The following is a 24911-nucleotide window of genomic DNA, read 5'->3' as shown; positions in this document are numbered from 1 at the left end:
TAAAGTCTGATAAACAAGACAAATGATTTCTTTATCTTTTTGCTTCATTATCTAGAGACAGAGAAACTTACAACCAATTCTTGGAAGTATTTCAGGATTGTGTCAATTGACTATACCCAGAAAAACTACAGGAATAGGAAAATAATGTATATGCATACATACAGCATGGCTGTTTGGGTTCAGGATTTTTATGCAACAAGGTTTCACTCAAAATTACACTGTTAACACCATGGCACATTTGTGACACGTACTTATGGAATATAAGAAACATTGCTACAATGACATTTAGTGTATGAAATGATAGACATTCCCCACTTCCCCACTTTGGAGTATATATATATAAACTGTATATATAAATGGAGTATATATATATTAAGAGGACGACAGAGAACGAGGTGGCTGGATGGAGTCATTGAAGCAGTAGGCATGAGTTTAAATGGACTCCAGAGGATGGTAGAGGACAGGAAGGCCTGGAGGAACGTTGTCCGTGGGGTCATGATGGGTCGGACACGACTTCGCAACTAACAACAACAACAACATATAAACTGATACATCTGAGTTCTCCACCTTGAAACATTTGAATTGAAATTCATGTTCCAGATCTGTAATTCCATCATAATTTAAGAAGTCAGGTTGGAAAAAGGGGCGATTGCTGTTTCTAAGCTTCATTATTTGCCTGTAGATGGTTCATCACTCAACTAGGTAATATTATCGGTGAACTGATCCAAGAAAACAACCAAGCTCAGAAAGCACAAAAGGATATATACATTCTGCTGAAAATGGTGACTGATTATGGCATTTATAAATACAGCAAAATTATTTGCTATTAACTCTGCCTAGAGTGGTCTTTTGTTTTTTTTAAAAAAATTGCTTAAGAGGGAATGCAGAAAGGCATCTCTTAAAGGAAGGAACATTTGTGTGCAGATAAATTTTGGTATACTTAAAAACAGCAAAATAAAGTCATATTGATTCAAGAAGGAAAATAAGCCAAATTCATATAAATTCTCATAAAAGACAATGAAATGTTTGAGTTCTCTGGAGTTCATCATCAGAGATAGTACTGAAAAAAGCAGAGGTGGAATACATATAAATGTTCAAGAAACAGGCCAAAGTCTGCAGGGATTCTTGAGGATAAAGGATGAGCTATAAAGGTAAAGGTATTACTATATCAACTTCATAAATTTAAAAATAGTAAAAAATAAGAATAGATATATTCTAATAATTTAACCTAAAGTACCCATGGTGAATTTGTGGAATTCTATGTTTTTCACTTTTTTTTCCTTTTAGAATAGAATAGAATAGAATAGAATAGAATAGAATAGAATAGAATAGAATAGAATTCTTTATTGGCCAAGTGTGATTGGATGCAAAAGGAATTTGTCTTAGGTGTATATGCTCTCAGAGTACATAAGGAGAATAAAATACATTCATCAAGAATAAAAAGATACAACACTTAGTGATAGTCAAGGTTACTAATAAGCTATCAAATCATACTAGGAAACAAATAAAAATAATATAATTGAAAGATACAAGCAACATGGTTATAGTAGTAAGTGGGAAGAGATAGATACTAATAAGGAAGAGAAGAAGAATAGTATCGTAATACAGTCTTAGTAAATTATTTGACAGTGTTGTGGGAATTAGTTGTTAAGCAGAGTGATGGCATTCGGGAAAAAACTTGTCTTTGTGTCTAGTTGTTTTGGTGTGCAGTGCCCTATAGCGTCTTTTTGAAGGTAGAAGTTGAAATAATGTATGTCCAGGATATGAGGGGTCTGTAGATAATTTCACAGCCCTCCTTTTGACTCGTACAGTATACAGATCCTCAATAGAAGGCAGGTTGGTAGCAATTGTTTTTTCTGCAGTTCTAATTATCTGTTGAAGACTGTGTTTATCTTGTTTGGTTGCAGAGCCAGCCACACTGTTATGGAGGTACAGATGTCAGACTCAATAATTCCTCTGTAGAACTGAATCAGCAGCTCTTTGGGCAGTTTGAGCTTTCTGAGTTTGTGCAGAAAGAACATTCTTTGTTGAGCTTTTTTGATTATTTTATTTATTTTATTTTTATTTATTTATTTGTTTTGTCACAACAGTATATATAAGCATAAGCATGAAAATAACTATATAATATATAAGCATATATATATATATATATATATAAGCATAAGTATGTAATAACTATATTAATTAGATATAATGAAAGGGAATAATAGGACAGGAACGGTAGGCACTTTTGTGCTCTTATGCACACCCCTTACAGACCTCTTAGGAATGGGATGAGGTCAATAGTAGACAGTTTTTGGTTAAAGCTTTTGGGATTTTGAAAAGAGACCACAGAGTCAGGTAGTGAGTTCCAAGTGTTAATAACTCTGTTATAGAAGTCATATTTTCTGCAATCAAGATTGAAGCGGTTAACATTAAGTTTAAATCTATTGTTTGCTCTTGTATTGTTGTGATTGAAGCTGAAGTAGTCTTTAACAGGAAGGACATTGCAATAGATGATTCTATGAGTTAAACACAGGTCCTGTCGAAGGCGACGGAGTTCTAAGATTTCTAAACCCAAGATTTCAAGTCTGGTGTTTTTGATGTTAGGAGTCCATTTTAAGTCTTCAGATATGATAGAACCTAGAAACTTGAAGGACTCTACTGCTGATACTGTGTTTTCTAATATTGTAAGAGGTGGTAGTAAAGAAGGTTTTCTTATAAAATTTAAAATTTTTGAGTTGATTTAGGAAAATCAAAGAAAGCTTGGTCTTTCTTTCCAGTTCTGTAAATTGACTTAAAAACAGCCCTCAAAGTTTATTTATTTTCTGGCATTACTTGATGACACAAGACAAGGTTGTTAATACAAAATGTTTGCTTTCATTTAGTTTTATCTCAGAAACATGCCTCAGACTTTTTGGTCAGAAAACGTCGTGCAAATTCTTTTATGGAAGAAAGCAAGAAGGGGAATATGGAGAGGGAGTGTATTGAAGAATACTGCAATAGAGAAGAAGCCAGGGAAATCTTTGAAAATAACCCCGAAACGGTAAGAGCTCTCTGACCTATGGTGTTTTGTTCCCCAAAATTAAAATAATCATGGCAGAGAAATCATCCTCATTTTGTCCTAATCATGACACACACATGCCTCGGTAACCATTTTTATCATTTTTCCTTGTGATATTGGGATCGCCATTGTTGAAGCAATCAAAACTCATATTTTGTTTTTCTAATTTGAAATTAGCAGTTTTCCTCTTTTTCCTACACATTGTTTGCTGTGGACCAGATCTGGGATGCTTCACTGTGGTTGCTAGGGTGGTTGATGATTGGGATTTGCTGAGGTCACACTGGACACATCTTCTATCAGGACTGTTGGAAGCCTAGAATGCCCCTTTGGTCCAAAGGCAATCCTCTGAGAGCTGTTCTGGTTCTTTCAAACCAGATCACCCTTAGGTTAGAGCATTGCAATCAAATGGGTTCCAGTGAACAGGTTATAATTGTCAAATATCTGAACATTGTTTTTAGTTCATACATTTTCAAAACAATAGTTTGTTACATACATTTATTTACATTAAAAAGCACATATTAAATTTATAATATTATTTAATAACATAAAATATAGAAAACTGTTTTTATAACCTTATAGTCCAGCTATTAATCAAGTCATTATTTTAAACAAACCATATGTACTTCTTATCAATTCATATACATTCTAATTAATTTTTTTTTTTTTGAAAAACAGGATTATTTCTATCCCAGGTATTTAGGTAAGTTTATTTATTTTATTTTTTTTAAAAAAGTATGTTACTGTTTAAATGATAACAGGGTTTTTAAATGAAACTTAAAAACATCAACAATTTTTGGTTGTAGCAAAAATGTGATTATTCAATTGATTAGTGCTGATTTTATGATCCACTTTTTGTTTTTACAGTTACAGTATAATAGCTTTTGACTGTTCTGAAAGTCCCACGCCTAGCACAAAGTGGCACCTATATATTTTAAGAAAAGAAAAAAGTGTCATATAATATCATTTGTTATCTAGTTGGGATGGCACTGTAGAGTCTGATCTAAAAGTATTTTGGAACACTTGCTAAAACCAAAAGCTTGTTCTTTGCAATGTGATTCTGTTCATTTCTGTTACAAAAGTTTAGTTAACTGCCATTACTTGTTAATTAATGTAATTAATGTATTGTTTAATCAACACTTTATTATCTAATTATTTCATTTTGGTTGAAATAAACTATAAAGAAAAATATCTCCTTTATAATTTTATCAGCTTTCTCTGTTACATAGAGTGCAGTACAGATGTATCCTTGAACAGTTTTATTTTTCTATTCACTGATACCAGATTTTATGTAATAAAGACTATTCTTTGTCTCTCTGTTACTTTAATATGGGCACATATTTCTTCAGTATGAACCAGTGGCAGTAGCTTAGCAGTTTAATAATACATTACACTATCACACTAAAATCTAAGCCCTCACCATAAAGGGAGAGCGCAAATGATTGTGCAGGGCCTGAAAAAATGACAGAACATGGAACCTAGTAAATTTCTGAGGTGAAATGGGCATACAAGGGCCTAGTAGAAGTGATGCTGTTCCATGCAGCATCTTTGCCTTTATTACGTATTTTGGATAACAAATAGATTCATGTGATTATTTCTACCTTTACGATACTAAGTAAATCTTATCTCTAAATAATACAAATGACAATCAAAATAGGCTTATTTGTATGATTTTATTTCCACGAAGAATTAAATTTTGTAGATACACCACTAAGTAAAAGTAACTGCAACATTGTTTCTTATTCCTTCTCTCATCTGTTGTTTTTGCAGAGATGGGTTAATTATTAGTGGAGACATTAGCATATTACAGACTGTGCAGTATCAAGATTATAACAAGTACATAACAAATGAATAGGCATATACAATAGTTCAAAACCTTCTAATTTATTATAATAAAGCTAAGAAATCACAGTGAAAAAAGTAAAGTTACTTTCATATATTAGATATTTATACTGCCATCAATTTATATTTTTGTTCCATTTTTTATGTCTGAAGTAGAAGATTAGAAGTGACCAGGGGTGGGTTCCACTTACCTTCGCTACAGATTCACAATAGGAACGCATGCACGTGGAGTTTCTGTGCATTCGCATATCCTCCATGATAATGTCCGGGCAGGTGCGCGGAGCTTCCCGCCGCCATTACTATTGGTTTGCAAGATCCAGACCGAACCAGTAGCAACCCACCACTGGAAGTGACGCTCTTTTGCATGTATCCCTTGTTCTGGTAACAGCCAGAACTACTTAAGGGTATTTGCTTTTCACCATGTGAAATCAAAATCATCTGCATTCATAATTAGAAGATATAACATTGTGTAAATACTGGCCAAATAAAAAACCCAGCTCATTTTTTACAGAGTATGAGAAATTCCCTTTGGACTCCTGGATGGCCTTGGTTTTGTTATCATTTTTTCAATTCCCTACTTTTGTCAGAAACTGTCAGAAAACTGACTGATTTGTATAACAGCAGAGTAAATTTCACACTCCATTAAATCTTGGATCAAACTGTTCACTGTAAGGAAAAAAAAAACCTTATTAAACTCCTTTATTCATTTAAATAATACATTTAAAAATGCATGTTTCCGTAATTTCAGTGAGAAAATATACAGGTCAGGAAGCCCTGCACCATGTAATGTTGTTTTTAGTGGCTATTGCAGGTCAATAAACAGGTGATTGATGCTTTCACAGACTGTCTGGCTTCATTCAGAACTGGAATTTTCAGAGTGCCATCACTGACTCCAGATTCTCCAGCTGATCTGCGGTCCTGTGTAAAAGGTATGATTTCTTACACATTTTATACTTTCTGAACTAAGATGGAAACTATTATGTAAAATAATTGCAATTAGTAATGCAATTGATTGCATTGATACATTTATCTAGTTCCTGTAATGCAACAGTGGCAAGTATTTATTTTAATAAACAAATTAATGAAAAGTCTATGAAAGAAATTGGTGGGGAACAACTTGAGTGATGTTTTTTCCCCCTTTGACTTTTCTTCTTGTAAAGGGTTTCTTCTAGCATGTAATGATGAAATTATAGTCTGGTTATCCTTCAGATTACATAAGGAAATTGAAAAGAGCCAAAGTACAGTTTATATTTTTATTCTTCAGTAACTGTTTCTGTCTTTTATCCACGAGAACAGAGAAGGCCTAAAGGGAATCATTTTTAATTGTCTTACCTGAAGAATGGACTGCTGCACTAAAGTTTGTGCAATCTCAAATTAAATTGTGTTCTTATTCATTCTTCCTTGATGTGTTCTGTATTGTCATTAAAGACTCTGGGGATGGAATCAGTGATAAGCATGCCTGAGCATGTTATCTTGCTAAATAGTCTCTAGTGAGAGTTAATGCTCTGATGTTCATTTTTTTCCTCAATTGTGCTTGTGTCATAGCACAAGCTATTGGGACAACAGGAAAAACAAAACAAAACACAAATCTCGCAATTGATCACTAAGGCACCCCTAGCCTATACATTTTGTAATGAAACAAATTTGCTTGTAGCCTTAGCAGAGTACCTGACAATATTTGTATGTCTCACTGCTGCCGGTTAACACAGACTGAGTTCACTGAGCCAAAATGTGGTTTCTTTATTTTTGGCATAATCTACAAATACATTGTGGTTCAATGACTTCTCTAGGAAGAAGCATGTCTGAGAATTCTCTTTCACTCAGCTTTGTCACAGAGGAGCCATCAGGCTAAAATAGCATGGACTTTTTATTTCATTTTTAGCCGATTCACTCAGTCCTGGGCAAATACCTATTCGTACAATACAGTGTTTTGTTCAAACTTGGCAACTTAAGATGTGCGCACTTCAATCCCAGAAATCTGTAGCAAGCCAGCAAGTCCACTTACCTCAAAGTTGCCGAGGTTGAAAAGATAGATATAAGGCCATGATGGCAAACCTATGGCATGCGTGCCAGAGGTGGCACGCAGAGCTCTCTCTGCTGGCATGTGCACTGTTGCCGTCAGATCGCTGTGGCATTTCTTTCGTGAGGTTCTGTTTCCCTGCAAACGACGAAACAGAAGCTCATGAAAGAAAAAGATCTTACCTCTTGCCATGCTGCCAGTGTTGGGATGCCTCCCGCCGGCCAGCTGGTCTTTGAGTCTCGGCTGCAAATGTCTGTGCATGCAAGCATGCCCATGGATGTGCACGTGCTCATTTGTGCATGCACGTACCTTTCAATTTGGGCATGTGCGCGCACAATATTTTGGGCACTCAGTGTCCAAAAGGTTCGCCATCACTAATATAAGGCATGTTCTAGTATACTTTCAGTTCATTTGTTGCAATGGTACTTTGTAAGGAACTTCCTTTGATAAGAGTTTAGGATTTTCACATGGACAGAATATTTAATATCCTGATTTGACATTTGGCTTTAAACACCCACAGGCTACCTTAGTGTTACAATACCTAGTTCAAATTGCTAGTTTGATATATAAAATCCTAAATGACTTATGACACAAAGGAACTACTAGGCTTATATAATCCTGTTGAGGGTGCTCTTCTGTGCAATGGAGACATCAAGGACAAATAACAGTTTTCTAACTGGTAGCAATTTTGCCTCTGTGATTTTCTCCATGCAGAGGTTTAAACAAATTTGCTTCCAAAACTAGCTACCCAGTGAAAAAAGAAAGAAACTGTTTCTGCCAAACTTTTTGATTGAGTTTATATGGAGAATAAGAATAGATTAATTTTTGTTAGGATTTTTTTCACTCTCAATAGGATATTTTATGAGATTTTAAAACGTTAATTTTATAAATTGTGATAATTCTGTAATTATATAGGAAATTTTATAAATAAATTCAATAAATGGGCAGCATTTATTTACAAAGAGATCAGAAGTTTGTTCTGCATTGCATCTGAGAACAAACTGAAAGGTTCAGCAAAAAATAAAATTGCATCTGTAGGATACAATGACTTTTATCTTCAGTCATTGAAGTCCTTTCTTTTTTAGGATGAAAATGAAGAAACAGAATTAAAAGAGAGCTGGTTATAATATTAGCACTGTTCTGATTCTGTAATCTTCCTGCAGTAATACCAGACCAATGTAATCCTTTGCCATGCAATGTGGATGGTTATGAAGAATGCAGAGATGGACAAGCCACATTCACATGCATTTGTAAATCTGGATGGCAAGGAGGGAAATGTGAAGAAGGTATGGTCACTAAACTAACTGATAACTGGATATATCTTTTCATCATATATTTTCATGTATGAATATACATGTGTCAGTTCAGCATATGACAACAGGTTGTTTTCTCTCCCCCACCAGATATAAATGAATGTGATGACCCTATAAATAAAAATGGCGGATGTGATCAAATTTGTGTTAATTTTCTTGGAAGCTACCGCTGTTACTGTGAGGATGGTTATTATATACAGCCAAATAAAATGGGCTGCAATGGTAAGGAAAAAGTCAGAATGTACAAATGACAACACACTGGAAACAAAAGCTCAATTTATATTATGAAATAAGACTAAAAGGCTAAATTATATCAATCATAGTGCCCATGGCTATACAATCAGATTTCAATGCACCTGTTCTGAACATTAAGTGGGAACATAGGAAACTGTTGCATATGGAGTGAAACTGCAGTCAACTACCATAAGGTTGTCAACAACAGCATTCCAGCTTTCAGGCAAGATTTGTACCAGCCTGTCAATCTTATATTTGAAATGCCCTCCATGCCCTATCATGAAGCCACAAGCTCTTCTATATCATAAATGCTCAAATTCATCACTTATCCATTAATACAATAGAAAACAAGTATGTGAGCATGTTGACATTGTGTTTCAGGCAATCTACCATGCTTATTAACAGATTTAGTCTTTACTTACATGAAATTGAATCAGGACCAAAGAAAGGGGAAGGATCACTATATGAGTTCTGGCTTTGACTTAAGATGATTTGCTTACAAAACTTCATTTTTTTCTTCACCTCATGTTGAGCTATGGATAAGGATAATTATATTTAATTAAGAAGTGGAGAGTGTATATACTTATAAAACAAACCCCTGCTTAAATGTAATCCTTTCCATACATGTTGGATTATGCATTTTATTACTCTGTGGTCCATGCTAGATGATATTAATGGAATTTCAGAAAGTCTAACTTAGAAAGAGTGCATGAAAGAAACCTTAGACAATTCATGAAAAATTAAATTAGCAATAATGTGGAAAATGAGATAACTATTCTTAAAAATTTAATGAACATTTGAGAATCAAATCCTTACAATTAGTAAAATATCCACATCCTATTAACTTTGTTTGGTTTTTATATGTTCATATTGTCCATAATTTCTTGGGGTTAGTTAACATTTGCAGAACTTTTCCAGCTTTATTCCATTGTATAAAATTGCAACAGAATAGAAAAGTTACAATTCCCTTTTCGGGGAAATTAATGCACATTTTATATGTATAGACAGGAATGAATGCATATTGTATCAAAACATTTGTGGGACAGCACAGTGCAAAAATACACCTGGGAAGTATGTATGTGAATGTGAAACTGGTTTCTTCTACAATTCAACTACAAAGAAATGTGAAGGTATATATATTTATTTGAAGTAGATTGCTAAACAAAATACTAATTTGTCTTTTGTAGAGAATTTACTATAATTTTATATAGAGATAATTGTCATTTTGATTTCATGTAAATTCCATGTTGCAAAATATATGTAAATTCCATGTTGCAAAATATGCCATGTCTAGGTTTGTATAGAACACAAATATGTTATTTATATCTAAAATGCAAAACTTAAAGTAAACATATAGACCATGAAACATGTAATCAAGCAGTGCTTTAGACTATCAATGTTAGGAAATGATGAAATTCTGAGACAAAAGAAAATCATTAAATATCTTTTTCCAAGATTATTCTGTACACCTTTGTTCCTAATTCTTTATGGTACCAGGAATTTCCAGCCTGAGAAAGGCCAAAAGAAAACCTTGTATAAGGGGCGTTCAGCCTTCAGAAAAAGCCTTAAAACCTAGCTTTGCCAACAGGGTCCTGAAGAAACTGCTGCTGGTTGGAGGTGGTTGGTACACTAAGAGAAAAGGCACCTCACCTCTCTCTTCCAAACCCTTGTTTTAGCTTGTTTTATTTTTGTAATTTTAATTTTAACCCATTTTTATATTTATAAGTGCAGAACAATTTTTCTATCTTGATGTAAGCCGCTTAGATTTGTCTGAACTGTGAGATTGGCAGCACATAAATTTGATAAATAATAAGATTTTTTTAAAAAAAAGTTTTAATGCTGCATTTCTCATTGCCATGTGCCTCCAAATTCTTGATTGTGTTTGGCCAATACAATAGAGAACTCAGTTTGCTTCATCAAGATAATTTTTTGCCCTGGTCAGCTCACATTTTTTTTCTGGCAAATTGCTTCCCAAGGCTTCTCAAGTATTCAGAATATGCACACAGATGTACACATCCATGATATAGTTGAATTGAATTGCTTTTTGCTACAGAGAATGAATATAAGCAGTGTATACTGTACATTATAAACACTATATCTAAGATGTTATTGATTTAATATGTAATATGCAGTAATAGCATAAAACTTTGGTTTCAGTATTATTGAACAACAACAGCTACTACTACTACTACTACTACTACTACTACTACTATTATTATTATTATTATTATTATTATTATTATTTTGCTATACTTAGCAATTTTTTTTCCTCAGTTCAGTGACTGTTTTTATTTGTTCAGTTAGCCTTTTCAACAGTATTCATTTACTAATACATTTTCTAGTTGCTTATTTAATGAGTGAACCTTGGGGGGGGGAAAGCTTCAGCTATTGGAATTTAGAAGCAGCAGTCTTTTCTAAAGCAGTCTATCAGTAAAGGATCTTTTTCATAAAATGAAACTCTTCAAGACATTATAATTGCATTTTAAAAATCATGAAAATGTAGTACAAGAGGCCTTGGCAAGATAAATGGATAGTAATGGCATCCTATCAAACATTCAGTAAGCCTTTGTTGTTGTTATTTATGTCCTAAAGCTGAAAACCTGATATTTATGACATCAAGTTGACTGCATTTGGTGTAACTGGTAACTGATTATTTTAAATGCAGTAGAGGAGTGCCTGCATCCATTTTTTATAATTCATGAATTCTTAGGTGCCACCTAAATATGCATTTGTGCTATTCTTTCAATTTTTCAGTTTCATATGATTTATGCATGATTCTCAAGAGTTCAGTTGATTCATTTTGTCCATTTCCTTGCAGATATTGATGAATGTGCTGAAAACACTTGTTCCCAAATCTGTGTCAATTCTCCAGGAAGCTTCACATGCTATTGTGATGGCAAGAAAGGTTTCAAGCTTTCCAAGGATATGAGGACTTGTGAGGTGAAATAGAATTATTATGATTTTTTTTTTAATGCCAGGAGACAGCTAAACATATTTTACCATCCATTTCTGCACTCTGTCTGATTTACTGATCTATTCATAACTTTTTCTCTCCCTGTATTCAAAGCAACTTATTTTTATTACTTAGATTTATATTCTTCTTTTCTTCTAAAATTTCAAAGCAGCATCCTCTAATTATATCTCCTCATCAAGACAGTTTTGTGAAGTAAGTTGGGGGTTGAAAAAAGTCACTTGGATAGATTCCTTGGCTAATGGTGGACTTGAAACAGAGTTCCTAATATTAATAAAATATATGTTCTTATTACTTGAAAACTCTACATGACATAGGAACAGGTTACTTGAAAGACTGCTTTCTGCCAAAAATATCTGCCCACCCCACAGGTTCCCAGAAAGTTCCATCTGTTAAATCTTGTCATCTATGTTTCTATGGTTACTTCTGAAAGGTACTCTCTTCCCACTACATTATAGACCCCAACACTTCTTGCCTTTAGAAAAGTCCTTAATACCTGGCTGTTCCTCAAAGCATAAGGGGCTAGTTAGGAATCCCTTGCGATTGTTTTGTTATGTACCATATTTTTTAGAGTATAAGATGGACCTTAGGTTTTTGGGAGAAAAATAAGAAAAAAGCTGATTGGCAGATGGATTGGCCTCCCGGAATACCCCCAATCAGCTGTTCCCAGAGGTGAATTTTAGCAACAGGTTCCTTGATTGTGAGCTCTGTGCCTTGCTTTTTTTCTTTTGCTTTTTTTTTTCTGCCTCTGAAAGCCTCCAAAACAGAGGTTCAGAAAAAAACCCTCTGAAGCTCTGTTTGGGGGCTTCTTTTCTGAAGCTTCATTTCTGATGCTTTTTTCAGTGTCTGAAACCTCTGTTTGAGAAGCTGGGAGGGGCTACATTTGGAATATAAGACACACCAGATTTTCACCCTCTTTTTTTGTGGGGGAAAGGTGTGTCTTATACTCCAAAAAAATATGGTACTTAAATGGTCCCTAAGCTCTGAGACTTGGCAGCCTGCTGGAGTGAAGGGAGAGGGGAACAGGGCGACACAAGCGGTGGGTTAATGCGTAGGTTTGCACATATGCAGCTCAATTTGTGCAAGTTGAACTGTGGCATGAGTACACAGTCATCCCACCACTCATGCAAGTTGAGTGTGCACACCAGCTCACCACTTGCACAGTCTGGTTTCAAACAGGTCTTGGCCCAGTAGTGGATCATGGCCCAGGGATTGGGGATTCCTGCTGTACTATATTTTTGATTGTTGGTATTCATATATTCTTATATTGTATTGCTTAATATTATGAAAGCTTTCTTTCCTTGATTTATTGTTTGTTTTTATGCTGTACAGTACCCAAAAGTCACATTGATTGAGCTGGGTGACTTAATTTTATAAATAGATGACTAAAGATGCTCAGATAAAAGTTTAAGATTTCTGTGACTAAAGTTCTAAAATATAGTTTAGATATTGTATTTTCATTAATTATAATAAAATAAAACTGACTAGTTATAAAGGTCAGGTTTTAGCCTGAGTCCAAATTATAGTCAAAATTAGACAAGCATTCATTCTATGAAAAATTGGATGGCTTAAAGTAAAGAACAATGTAAGTACAGGGAGCTTGATTTGGATTCAGTCCCTGATACCAGGAAGTAGGATCAATGAGATTTTTAATTTCTCTGCAATGAGCAGGAATAGGAGATATTACATGGATTGTTATTATAATTGGCAATATATGGTTAAATCTTCTTCTCTTGTCCTGTTTTGGGTTTCGCCTCTAAAGTTGTAATTTACTTTTGAAAACAATGAAAATATTAACTATACCAATGGTTACATACTAATAATAGGCCTCAACAATGACGGGTAGATTTTGAAGAAGACGAATTTGGAAGAATCATTACCTAATGTTTCTTTTGCCTGTTATTTCTAGACTATACCAGATTGTCTCCCTTTGAATCTTGAAAAAAATTATGAATTGCTTTATCTGGCAGAACAATTCATTGGAATCCCTGTTTTGTATTTGAGGTTTAGATTGCCAGAAGTTACAAGGTGAGTAGATATGAGTAAGCATGCAGATAAATTTAGATAAATGAGTAAGCATGCAGTTCTATTGCTTATGGTTATTGTGATGAGCGTATAACTAGCTGTATGCAGTTTTATCAATGGGAGTTAATTGTATATTTTATTATGTAATATTTCTGATAGATAAATAAAACAATAAGAAGAGCAAAACCAAAGAAAAGAGAAAGGCATACATATGTACATAAAATAAATAAAATAAAACAAATAAAAAAGGTGGCAGTAGCTTCCTTCTTCCCAACCTCCCTCCATTTCCCCCCCCCAAAACCAATAATGCTGTTTAAATATTTTCACACTTTGTAATGGACATCTGTCATTATTATTGACTTCTTTCTGAATTAGTTTAATTATTTTTAACATTTTATCTTTTACTTCAAATACCATATCCTTGCTTACCTTACTATGTTATCTGTGTAATTCCTGCTTTAATTTGGATAGATTTCTGCAATCACTATATATGAATATATATATAAATATAACACATACACATATATATAAAACATATGTTATCATCTTTTCCATTGCCACATATTCTCCAATTTTAGTTTCCCAATCATATGTGCTCCCAATCACAGCAAATTTCTTTTTTCCATTGTTGTGTCAAATTGATTCTTGCTGCTGACTGCATACTTCATTTATATTTTCTGGACACATATCTAATAAAAAAATGTGATTTTACTTCAATTTTTTGTGGAAATTTTCTGGATTTTTTGGTGCATTTCCTTTTGGTACTTTTGAGTCTTTTCCCATAATCATTGCATGCAATAAAATGTTCTTTCTTTGTTGTGGCATTTGCAATATTTATTGTTGTATCATTTGTTTTGAAAATAATTAATGGAGTTATACAGGTAGTCCTTGACTTACAAGAGTTCATTTAGTGACCTTTCAAAGTTACAACATTGTTGAAAAAAGTGACTTCTAATTGTTTTTACACAACTGTTCTTCACACTCATGGTCATGTGATCAGAATTAAGATGCTTGGCAATCAATTCATATTACCGATGGTTGTAGTGTCTTGGGGTCATATGATCACTTTTGCAACCTTCTGACAAGCAAAGTCAATGGGGATCCAGATTCACTTTACAAGGGTGTTACTAATTTAACAATGGAAGTAAATCACTTAACAACTGTGGCAAGAAAGGTCATAAAATGAGACAAAACTCACTTAACAAATGTCTCACTTAGCAACAGAAAGTTTGGGCTCAAGGATGACATATATATCTTCTGTAAAAGTTTTTTTTACCTATTTTCGATCACATTGTAGCATCGTAAATTTTACTGATTTTTCTTTAGTTCTTTATTATTCCACTATTATTACAGTTTTAAAGTTTTACACCCATTTATCATTTTTAATTTGTGCTGTGTAAATTTCATACTTGAATAACAATTTTTAAATACACATTAATAAATTATTTTGATTCTGTGTATTTCAAATTTTATTATCTTTCTCAGGGTCCCTCCTCTTATTTGAGATCACTTTTTATTTTTCAAGTTATTTGCAAATGCATTAACCATGAAAAATGCTCATGTTCATTAAGCAATTCTTGTTTTATCTTGAGTCAGTTTTTTCAGTCCAGATATATCATATTTGCATACGTATAACAACATTCTTAATGTATATATTCAGTCTTCTTGCTGCATAATTTTTAGGCTTGCCCTTTTCTCAAATCAGATTTTCTGCAGAATTTGACTTCCGGACTTATGATAAAGAGGGTGTGATACTATATGCTGAAACCATAAACAGTACAGCCTGGTTTCTACTTGCATTGCGTGAAGGAAAGATTGAAATTCAGTTCAAAAATGAGCTTGGGACAAAAGTAACAAGTGGTGGTAAAGCTATTAATGATGGCTTGTGGCACATGGTAAGTCTTTTTCAGCAAATGAGAACCTGAAAATAGAGTCACTATTGTGAACTGAAAAGCCATATAAATAATCTAAACATACAGAGAAAACCTTTATGAAATAAGCCTTTTTTTTTAAAAAAAGTAATACACTTGTAGTATAATCTGTCACTCTGTTTAAATGAAATGATTGTATGTGTTTTATTATATTTTAAATCATAGGTCAAGACTTTTACTTTAAATCAGGGGTGCTATTCAGCAGGTTCTGACAGGTTCTGGAGAACCACTAGCGGAAATTTTGAGTTGATCGGAGAACTGGCAAATACCACCCCTGGATGGCCACAGAGTGGGGTCGGAATGGAGATTTTGCAATATCCTTCCCTCAGGAGTGGGGAGGGAATGGGTATCCTTCTCCTGCCAGGCCTACCAAGCCACACCACACCCACCAAGCCATGCCCACAGAACCGGTAGTAAAAAAAATTGAATTTCACCACTGCTTTAAATCATAGGTCAGAACTTCCATTAGGATTTTAAATCCAGAATTTAAAAATCATTGAGCCATTCATTGCTCATTCTTAGAATTACTTAGCATTTAGAAGCAAAGGTTTCAGTTGCTTGAATAGATTTCTTGGAGAGAAAATAACACTGTGGGATAGAAAGGTGTTATATGCTGTATTCTAGAGTACTTAACAGGAGACTGGAATTGTCAAACTGAATGGACACATTGCATTCTTTTCTCTAGATGCAAAGTTTATATACAAGAGCTGAATACCACAATCTACATACTTCTCTAACATATTTTTAAAAAACTGAATTAATAACCCATCTACTGAGGACAGAAAGATATTTAGAGGATAATTAGACAGTAATTAAGTCAACATAAATGCATATTGAAAGTTTGGGGATTGATTTTAAAAAAAAACCCTTTGAATTCATTCAAATCTATTTCAAACAACATTCAAACTCCAGCAGTTCTTTTGTAATAACATAACAGAGTATTATGGTTATATAATCAAGATATTCTGCAATACTTTTTGGCTTAGTATCTTGCTATTAAAAGTAGAGAGCTCTCTGTACCAGATTATTCTATTCCATGCCAGCCCCCAATTTCAACACTTTTTCCCCCCTTTCAATTAATGCTCTGTTTCATTTCTTGGCCCAGACTCTCATTGAATTAATAAGTGTTTAACAGGATAACACTGTTTGGTGCACCTCAGGATCATCAACTACCACTGCTCTGCCAAAACAATAAAACTTCATCAGCTAGCACTGTCTAGATCTATCTTAGGGTGGCTAACTATACCTTCCTCCATCATAATCCTTCCACTTTCCAGAGTTCCACCTAGATTTTACCTTCCTTGGTCTGCTTAGAATACCCTACCTTGGTCTTAGAAGACCCTACCTACCCTTTTTTGTCTTCTATAGGAAATTACACTAATTCAAAGTGTCTAGTTATATTTATCAGTATATTAAAACAAAGTATGGGTTGGAGGTCCTGGATGGATACATGAAAAGATGCTAGGGGCTGGTACTCTCACAAAGTACATTGTGCCATTGCACTTTAAACTGGTTAATTTGTTTTTAGCAAATCATCATCTTCTTTTAATGACCCCATAATCCCTTGCGGGGTGGAGCCTGGGCAAGTGAATGGAGCTGAGTGTTTATTAGCCGGATGCCTTTCCTGTCACAGTACGGAGCTTGTTTTAGCAGATAAATTCTCATTGTGCCCAGAGAGAGAAGTATCAGCCTCTACCTAGGATCAAACTCACAGCTTCCTGATTGTGAGGCAAGAGTTCCACCTCTGGGCCACCGCACCACTCATATTTTTAGCAAATGTCTTAGTTATGTGACTCTGTTCAACCAAATCAGGATCTTACTGCACACACACATCGTGCAGGGGTGAAATCCAGCAGGTTCTGACAGGTTATGGAAAACCGGTAGTGGAAATTTTGAGTAGTTCGGAGAACCAGCAAATACCATCTCTGGTTGGCCCCAGAGTGGGGTGAGAATGGAGATTTTGGAATATCCTTCCCCCAGAAGTGGGGAGGGAATGGGGATTTTTCAGTAATCTTCCCCTGCCACACTCACAAAGCCATGTAAAATTGAATTTAACCACTGATCATTGTTGCTGGATTGAAACAGATTTTCAGCATTTATTCACTTCTTATACCATTTTTTATATTTAGATCTCTGTGGAAGAACTAGAGCATAGCATCAGTGTGAAAATAGCAAAAGAAGCAGTGATGAACATCAATAACCCAAGACCTCTTTTCAAGCTTTCCAATGGCTTTTTGGACACAAAAGTGTACATTGCGGGACTCCCTCGCAGAATGGACAACAGTCTCATTAAATTGGTAATTTTTGTAGCATTTGTTGGGGCATCATATTGCAGTAAATTTAGGTATAGCAATTAATGTTTGGATTTTCTTTCCCTTTAAAACTGTCATTGTTCTCATAGAGATATGTGTATATTGTATAATATCAAGTTTAGGAATTTATTTTTAGACTAAGAATGTAATACTAATCTATACCTATTTTTTAGAGTTTTGTTAATCTAATGTTCTCACAAAGTGTTGATTATAATTTCTTGAATTCTTGAATAGCATGACTATTTTATCCGAGAAAAGAGGAGGAGGAGGAAAAGAGGAGGCTATGATCTTATAGGAGATCACGGCCACAACACTTCTAGAGAACCCAGGACTATGAAAGGCTGAGAAAAGGCAATAATGTGGTGAAATGCACACATTTACACACATAACCCTACACATATTAAATATATACACCTATTTGAGGGTCAGTTGCCTCCAAGCAGGATCAGAGTTCAAAAATGATGAAAAAACCCTTGAAAAACCTTGTATTGTCTATTATTCCATGCATAAATAGGAGTGCAGTGATCTGTCCTGAAGTAATAAAATTTGAAGAATATCCTATTGAGTACTGTAGTTTCAAAAACGGTTCTTTTTTTTCTTTTTCTTTTTACTAGCACTTCTACTGAAATTACCGATGCATTTTCATGAGCTAGAATAGCATCTGTCCTGCAGTAATTTGGAAGTAAATTATAGTTGGAAGAAGGAGCTTCAGTTTTAAGCATTCGGTGAGATAGCTGTAAAAAGACAATAAGGATGTTTGCTATTAGAAAAAAAAAACCCTTGATATCTCTTTATAAAGACACTCTACCACAGGGGTGTCCAAACTACGGCCCGCGGGCCAACTGCGGCCCGCGGGTCAGTTTTTTTTGGCCCGCAGCAAATTCTGGAAGTATAATTTAAAATGGCCCTTTTAAGCTGCGGCTCGCTCCTCCCATGGGCGGGAATAATGAAGGAGGGGCAGAGGAGGCGGCGGCAAGCGCGAAGAGGCTGCTGGCCGTGCCTGCCCCCAGCAGTTCTACCCTCGCCTTCCTCGGGCCGCCATCGAGAAACAGGTGAGGAGGGTTCTGTCCTCGCCTTCCTCGGGCAGGAATAACGAAGGGAGGAGGCGGCGGCAAGCGAAGAGGCTGCTGGCGTGCCCGGCCCAGCAGCTCTGTCCTCGCCTTCCTCGGGCAGGGAATAATGAAGGAGGGGCAGAGGAGGCGGCAAGCGCGAAGAGGCTGCTGGCCGTGCCCGCCCAGCAGCTCTGTCTCGCCTTCCTCGGGCAGGGAATAACGAAGGAGGGGGAGGCGGCGGCAAGCGAAGAGGCTGCTGGCCGTGCCCGGCCCAGCAGCTCTGTCCTCGCCTTCTCGGGCAGGGAATAATGAAGGAGGGGCAGAGGAGGCGGCGGCAAGCGCGAAGAGGCTGCTGGCGTGCCCGGCCCAGCAGCTCTGTCTCGCCTTCCTCGGGCAGGGAATAACGAAGGGAGGGGAGGCGGCGGCAAGCGCGAAGAGGCTGCTGGCGTGCCCGGCCCAGCAGCTCTGTCTCGCCTTCCTCGGGCAGGAATAACGAAGGGAGGGGAGGCGGCGGCAAGCGAAGAGGCTGCTGGCGTGCCCGGCCCAGCAGCTCTGTCCTCGCCTTCCTCGGGCAGGGAATAACGAAGGGAGGGGGGGGGGGCGGCGGCAAGCGCGAAAGAGGCTGGTGGCCGTGCCCGGCCCAGCAGCTCTGTCCTAGCCTTCCTCGGGCCGCCTGGTGGGGCTCCTCGCGCCTCCACCCCTTGGGCAGGGAATAACGAAGGAGTTTCAAGTTCATACCAAATACAAAACAAAAGCCAAGATCAGGGTGTCAAACTTGGTCTCTTTAAGACTTGTGGACTTCAGTTCCCAGAGTTCCTCAGCCAGCTTTGCTGGCTGAGGACTCTGGGAGTTGAAGTCCACAAGTCTTAAGGGACCAAGTTTGACACCAACAAGATGAATGAATATGAAACATTTTCCCCCCTTAAATGAAGATGATATCCACATATTGTTGCTTTTTAGTAGACTGACTGTATCCATCTGTATTGTAATGTCCCAGGTTTTCAGGCCTCTGATATAGTCTATTTACCACGAGTCACCAGAAATGGCAGCACAAGAAACGCAAGATAGCAAGTGAGTGTAGAAGATTTCAAACACGGTGGGAAAATGAATATTTCTTTAAAGAAATCAACGGAAAGTGTGTCTGTTTGATTTGCAATGAAGATGTTGCCGTGATGAAAGAGTATAATGTCCATCGGCACTATGAGACCAAGCATCAGAGCTACGCATCGTACACAGGTGCCAAACGAGCACAGAAATTCAAGCAAATGGCAGCTAGCCTGCAAGCTCAACAACAGTTTTTATTTCGTGCTAACAAAATACAGGAAAACGCCACAGCAGCAAGCTATGAAGTCGCAAAACTTATTGCCCAGCATGGCAAACCGTTCTCAGACGGTGATTTCATAAAGCAGTGCCTCATCAAAGTCACAGAAGTAATGTGCCCGGAAAAAGTGCAGGATTTCAACAACGTGACCTTATCCAGAAATACAGTGGTGCGGAGAATCGAGGACTTGTCAGCTAACCTGAAACTTCAGCTGAGAAAAAGCTTGTGCTTTTGATTTTTACTCGATAGCATGCGATGAGAGCACAGACGCCACAGACACCGCACAGCTTTTAATTTTTGCGAGTCGATGATAATTTTTGCTGTACGGAGGAGCTGCTTGATATGATGAGCCTAAAAGGCACAACGACAGGTGGAAATATTTTTGACGCTGTGTCAGAGGCAGTTGAAAAGATGGGGCTTAAATGGGACAAGCTCTGTGGAGTAACAACGGATGGAGCTCCGGCCATGACGGGTGAGCGCAAAGGAATGGCATCCATGGTGTGCATCAAGGTAAAAGAGAGCGGAGGTGAGGCTGTTAGGATGCACTGTATAATCCACCAAGAAGCACTGTGTGCCAAGACTGTGCAGCTGGGCGATGTGATGAACACTGTTGTAAAAACTGTCAACATAATTCGAGCTAGAGGACTGTACCACAGGGAATTTCAAGCTTTCTTATCTGACATGGATGCTGAATACGGGGATGTACTCTACCACTCTGATGTGCGCTGGCTCAGCCGTGGCTCTGTGCTGCAGCGGTTTTATTCGCTGAGATCAGAAATCGACAATTTTTTGAAAGAGAAGGACCGACCTCTTCATGAACTGAGTGACCCTCTGTGGCTGGCAGACCTGGCATTTTTAGTTGATCTTACTCATCATCTGAATACACTGAACAAGAACCTACAAGGCAAAGAACAGCTGGTATCACACCTGTATGCGCACATGAAAGCCTTCTGTGTAAAGCTCCGCCTGTTTGAGACACAACTATGAAGCTTTAATGCTGTACACTTCCCTCGCTGTCTGAAATCAAGTCTGCTTTTCCAAAGGCAGACCTTTCTGCTAAAAAGGAGAAATATGTTTCTGTAATTACATCTCTCGTGACAGAATTCAACCAGCGTTTTCAAGATTTTTCTGTCATTGAAAACAAATCAAGCTGTTCTCGACCCCCTTCCTGGTGGATGCAGAAGAAGTGGAGGAGAGTCTGCAGTTAGAACTGATTGAAATGCAATGTGATGATTCTCTGAAGAGTCAACATCAGCTTCTCTCCCTCCCTGACTTCTATCAGAATTTGGATCATGCCAAGTTTCCTCTGATGAGACGCCATGCAAAAAGAATGATGAGCCTGTTCGGCTCAACATACATATGTGAACAAACATTTTCTCTGTTAAATCAGAACAAAAGCAGACTGAGATCCAGAATGACTGATAGCCATCTCTGTGAAGTCCTTCGTGTCTCAACCACCAAACTTTCTCCTGACATCCCAGCCATCCTTCAATCCAAAGGACAGCATCACTGCTCCCACTGAGAGCAATGTTCTTCACATTATAGGCGAGTTAGAAATACACACAGTAATCATGTGTCAATATGTCACCTCTTGTGTGTGGCCCGGGCCACACATGAATTTACTAGGCTTATATACTGTTTGTTGTCCAGCCGCATGCCTTTCTGAATAATTATATTTAAAAATATTACATTAAAAATCAACATAACACAAACACACAAGTACACAAACATAGAGATACACATGCACATATATATAACTCACACACATATAGTATACTTAAGCCTAAACTGTGCATAGGGACTACCCAGACGGCTGAAAAAAGTGATTTCTGACAGGTTCTCACACTTTTGACTGGTCCTCACACGTACAACTATCTTTACATTTTGCACCCTATCTTGTAACTGTGGTGAAGAGAAGCAGTTGTGAAATGAGTGATATGGTTGTTAAAAATGCTGCAATGGGCATAAATGTGAGGATGGTCATAAGTGTGAGGACTGGTCAAAAATTACTTTTTTTAGCCCTCTGAGTAGTTTCTATGCCCATAGCCACATCCACTCAGTCACATGAGCAGTTAGCCACGCCCACCAGTCACATGACCACCAAGCCACACCCCAAAATAAGCCACACCCATCCCCCCCCCCCCCCGGTGGCCCGGGCCTTTGCTTATTTTTCTGTATTTGGCCCTCACTCAAAAAAGTTTGGACACCCGTGCTCTACCATGAAAAGTGCCATTGCAGAGAAGAAAACTATATGCTTTCTACTTCAATGAAGAAAATTAAGGGCAGAGTTGTTAGTAACAGAATGAAATGGCAGAAAAGATTACTAATAGTTTAATCCGGCCTGAAATAAGAGTGTAAATATAAATAAGTTTGAATATATTACTTATGAGATTCCATTATTGCTATTTTGAAAATGTAGCCATGTTGAAAACTCAAGGGTATCTTCTGATCTATCTGCTTTGCAACATTTTTAACCTAAAGATAATTCATTTTCATATTTTTTTCATACAAAAAATTTGGGCATTTTCAAGTTCTACAAAAGACTGAGAAATGCTGTACACATAAATTCTAACTAATCATTAGTTGGCTATTTGCCTGGCATGTAGAAATCATATCTAGCTTTCAGCAAAAAGAAATGTTTGATCCCAGCTGTCAGTTATGTTTGCAAGTGTTACACTGAAAGTAATTCTCTATGTCCCTTCCCTTAGAGTCTAATCATGTATTTTCATATTCCAAATTTTTGTGGGACTTAGTTGTTCCTCAGTGAACAAATGGTGTACATGGAAAATATTGAAACATGGCTTTATGGAATCCTAAACCAGGAAAATAAGTGACCCTTCTGAGAATTATATCCCCAAAGGTTAGAATAAAACCTGATCAGCAAAAGAGATTGTTATATGTAATTTTAGATCATCAGAACTTTAAGCATACATTGACAGCTGTTGTCACCTTAGTAAGTGATACTTCAATCTATATTTCAGTGTTGGTCACATTATTTGATGTCATGAAAACAAACAAAACTTAGGGTTTCATTATGCGAAGATAGAAATACATTTATGGAAACCTTTTTAACATTGCTTTGTGTTAGTGTGTCACTCTTTAATAAATTAATGAATTAGATTAAATCAATGAAAAATCTATGAAAACAGTTAAAAATGTAACCTGCTAGGGCACAGATTATTTATAATATGCCGGAATAGTTACTTTAAAAAGGCAGTGCAAAACATCTGAAAGAAATGTTTCACAACTCTGAAAGCACAACACACTTCTTTAGCAAATGTTTTAAATATTCCAGATAGATAGCTTGGCAAAATGGCTTACTAACTTTTTACTACAACATTGCATAATTTTATGATACAATATTTCCTTGTATATCTTCTATTTGTTCAATAACCTAGGTTACAATGGGTTCTTAACTACTTGTACTTGTGTCTATTGTAGCATCTCTGTGAATACGTGATTGCCATTTGGGTACTTATGACATTGCAGCATCTTGAAGTCTCATGATCATCCTTTGTGACTTTCATTGCCAGCTTCTGATAAGCAAAGTCGCTAGGAAAGCAGGCAGAAGGTCACAAATGGCAATCATGTGCGGGATTTGGCTAATGACAGTGATTGGAACTGCAAGAACTGCCATTGTAAGTCGGTGTGATCACATAATGTCACTCCTTATGATCATTTTGGTTAGTGATGGAGTTCCTAATCCCAATTAGGGCCGTGGTGGCTCAGGCTGTAAGATAGCCTGTTATTAAAGCACAGCAGCCTGCAATTACTGCAGGCTCGAATCCCACCAGGCCCAAGGTTGACTCAGCCTTCCATCCTTTATAAGGTAGGTAAAATGAGGACCCAGATTGTTGGGGGGGCAATAAGTTGACTTTGTAAATATACAAATAGAATGAGACTATTGCCTTACACACTGTAAGCCGCCCTGAGTCTTTGGAGAAGGGCGGGATATAAATGTAAAAAAAAAAAATTAACATTTGGCAAGTGAGAACTACCTGTATCTACAAAAAAATGACTTCCCCCCCTGAAACTAGCATTGTTTTCTGCATAGCTACCTAAGAGATGATTTGTTCTTCCTAGGAAACTACTCATTCAGAGAAATTCCTTGTTATCTTTTGTAGCTAATGAATGCTAATTATCTTTTGGAAATTTGTAAAAATGATGAACTAATAGAGTATGAGCTGAAGAGAAAGAAATACAGTAGACAATAGCATAGATATTTAAGTAGATTCCCAGTATGGCATCTCTACTCTGAACTTGTGTAATGTTGTGTATATTTACACCTATCTTGTCAATATTGTAAAGTCAAATGGTATCATCAAATCCAGTGCAAATTTCAGTCTCAGATAATATTCCTGGAATGACGTAATCAGTTCTATAATTTTTTTTTACAGATTAATCCCCGTTTGGATGGGTGTATTCGTGGTTGGAACTTGTTAAATCAAGGAACCTCTGGTGTAAAAGACTTAATTCAAGAGAAGCAAAGCAAACATTGTTTAATAAATGTTGGAAAGGGATCTTACTATCCTGGCACTGGCATGGCAAAGTTTCACATTAGCTACAGTAAGCTTGCTTGTTTAACACAAGTTATATGCTATCCCCCAGTCATAAAATCTGGATACTATTGGTGTATGCTTATTTATATACCATATTTTTTGGAGTATAAGACGCACTGGAATATAATACGCAACTTAGCTTTTGGGATGGAAAATAAGAAAAAGCAGATTAGCAGGTAGATCGGCCTCTCAGAATACTCCCAGTCAGTTGTTCCCAGAGGTGAATTTTAGCAACAAATTTGGTTGTGAGCTCTGTGCCTTGCTTTTTTTACCCTTTTTCTGCCTCTGAAA

At 36.7% G+C, this 24911-nt stretch overlaps 1 protein-coding gene across 1 annotated transcript in view; it reads left to right on the top strand.

The window, feature by feature from the left end:
* PROS1 (protein S) overlaps window positions 1–24911 on the top strand; it is a 39917-nt gene that overhangs the window by 9966 nt on the left and 5040 nt on the right. Inside the window, exons 2-12 of the mRNA XM_058186161.1 lie at window positions 2868–3025; window positions 3719–3743; window positions 5725–5811; window positions 8066–8188; window positions 8306–8437; window positions 9454–9579; window positions 11268–11389; window positions 13330–13448; window positions 15151–15340; window positions 17506–17673; window positions 24459–24627. Coding sequence (XP_058042144.1) covers window positions 2868–3025; window positions 3719–3743; window positions 5725–5811; window positions 8066–8188; window positions 8306–8437; window positions 9454–9579; window positions 11268–11389; window positions 13330–13448; window positions 15151–15340; window positions 17506–17673; window positions 24459–24627 — 1419 coding nt within the window. The remainder of the gene's footprint in view (window positions 1–2867; window positions 3026–3718; window positions 3744–5724; window positions 5812–8065; window positions 8189–8305; window positions 8438–9453; window positions 9580–11267; window positions 11390–13329; window positions 13449–15150; window positions 15341–17505; window positions 17674–24458; window positions 24628–24911) is intronic.

Source organism: Ahaetulla prasina, chromosome 5 (genome assembly GCF_028640845.1).
Source record: "Ahaetulla prasina isolate Xishuangbanna chromosome 5, ASM2864084v1, whole genome shotgun sequence".
Classification (NCBI taxonomy): Eukaryota; Metazoa; Chordata; class Lepidosauria; order Squamata; family Colubridae; genus Ahaetulla; species Ahaetulla prasina.
The sequence above is the reverse complement of the archived record's forward strand: the minus strand, read 5'-3'. Positions and strand labels throughout refer to the sequence as shown.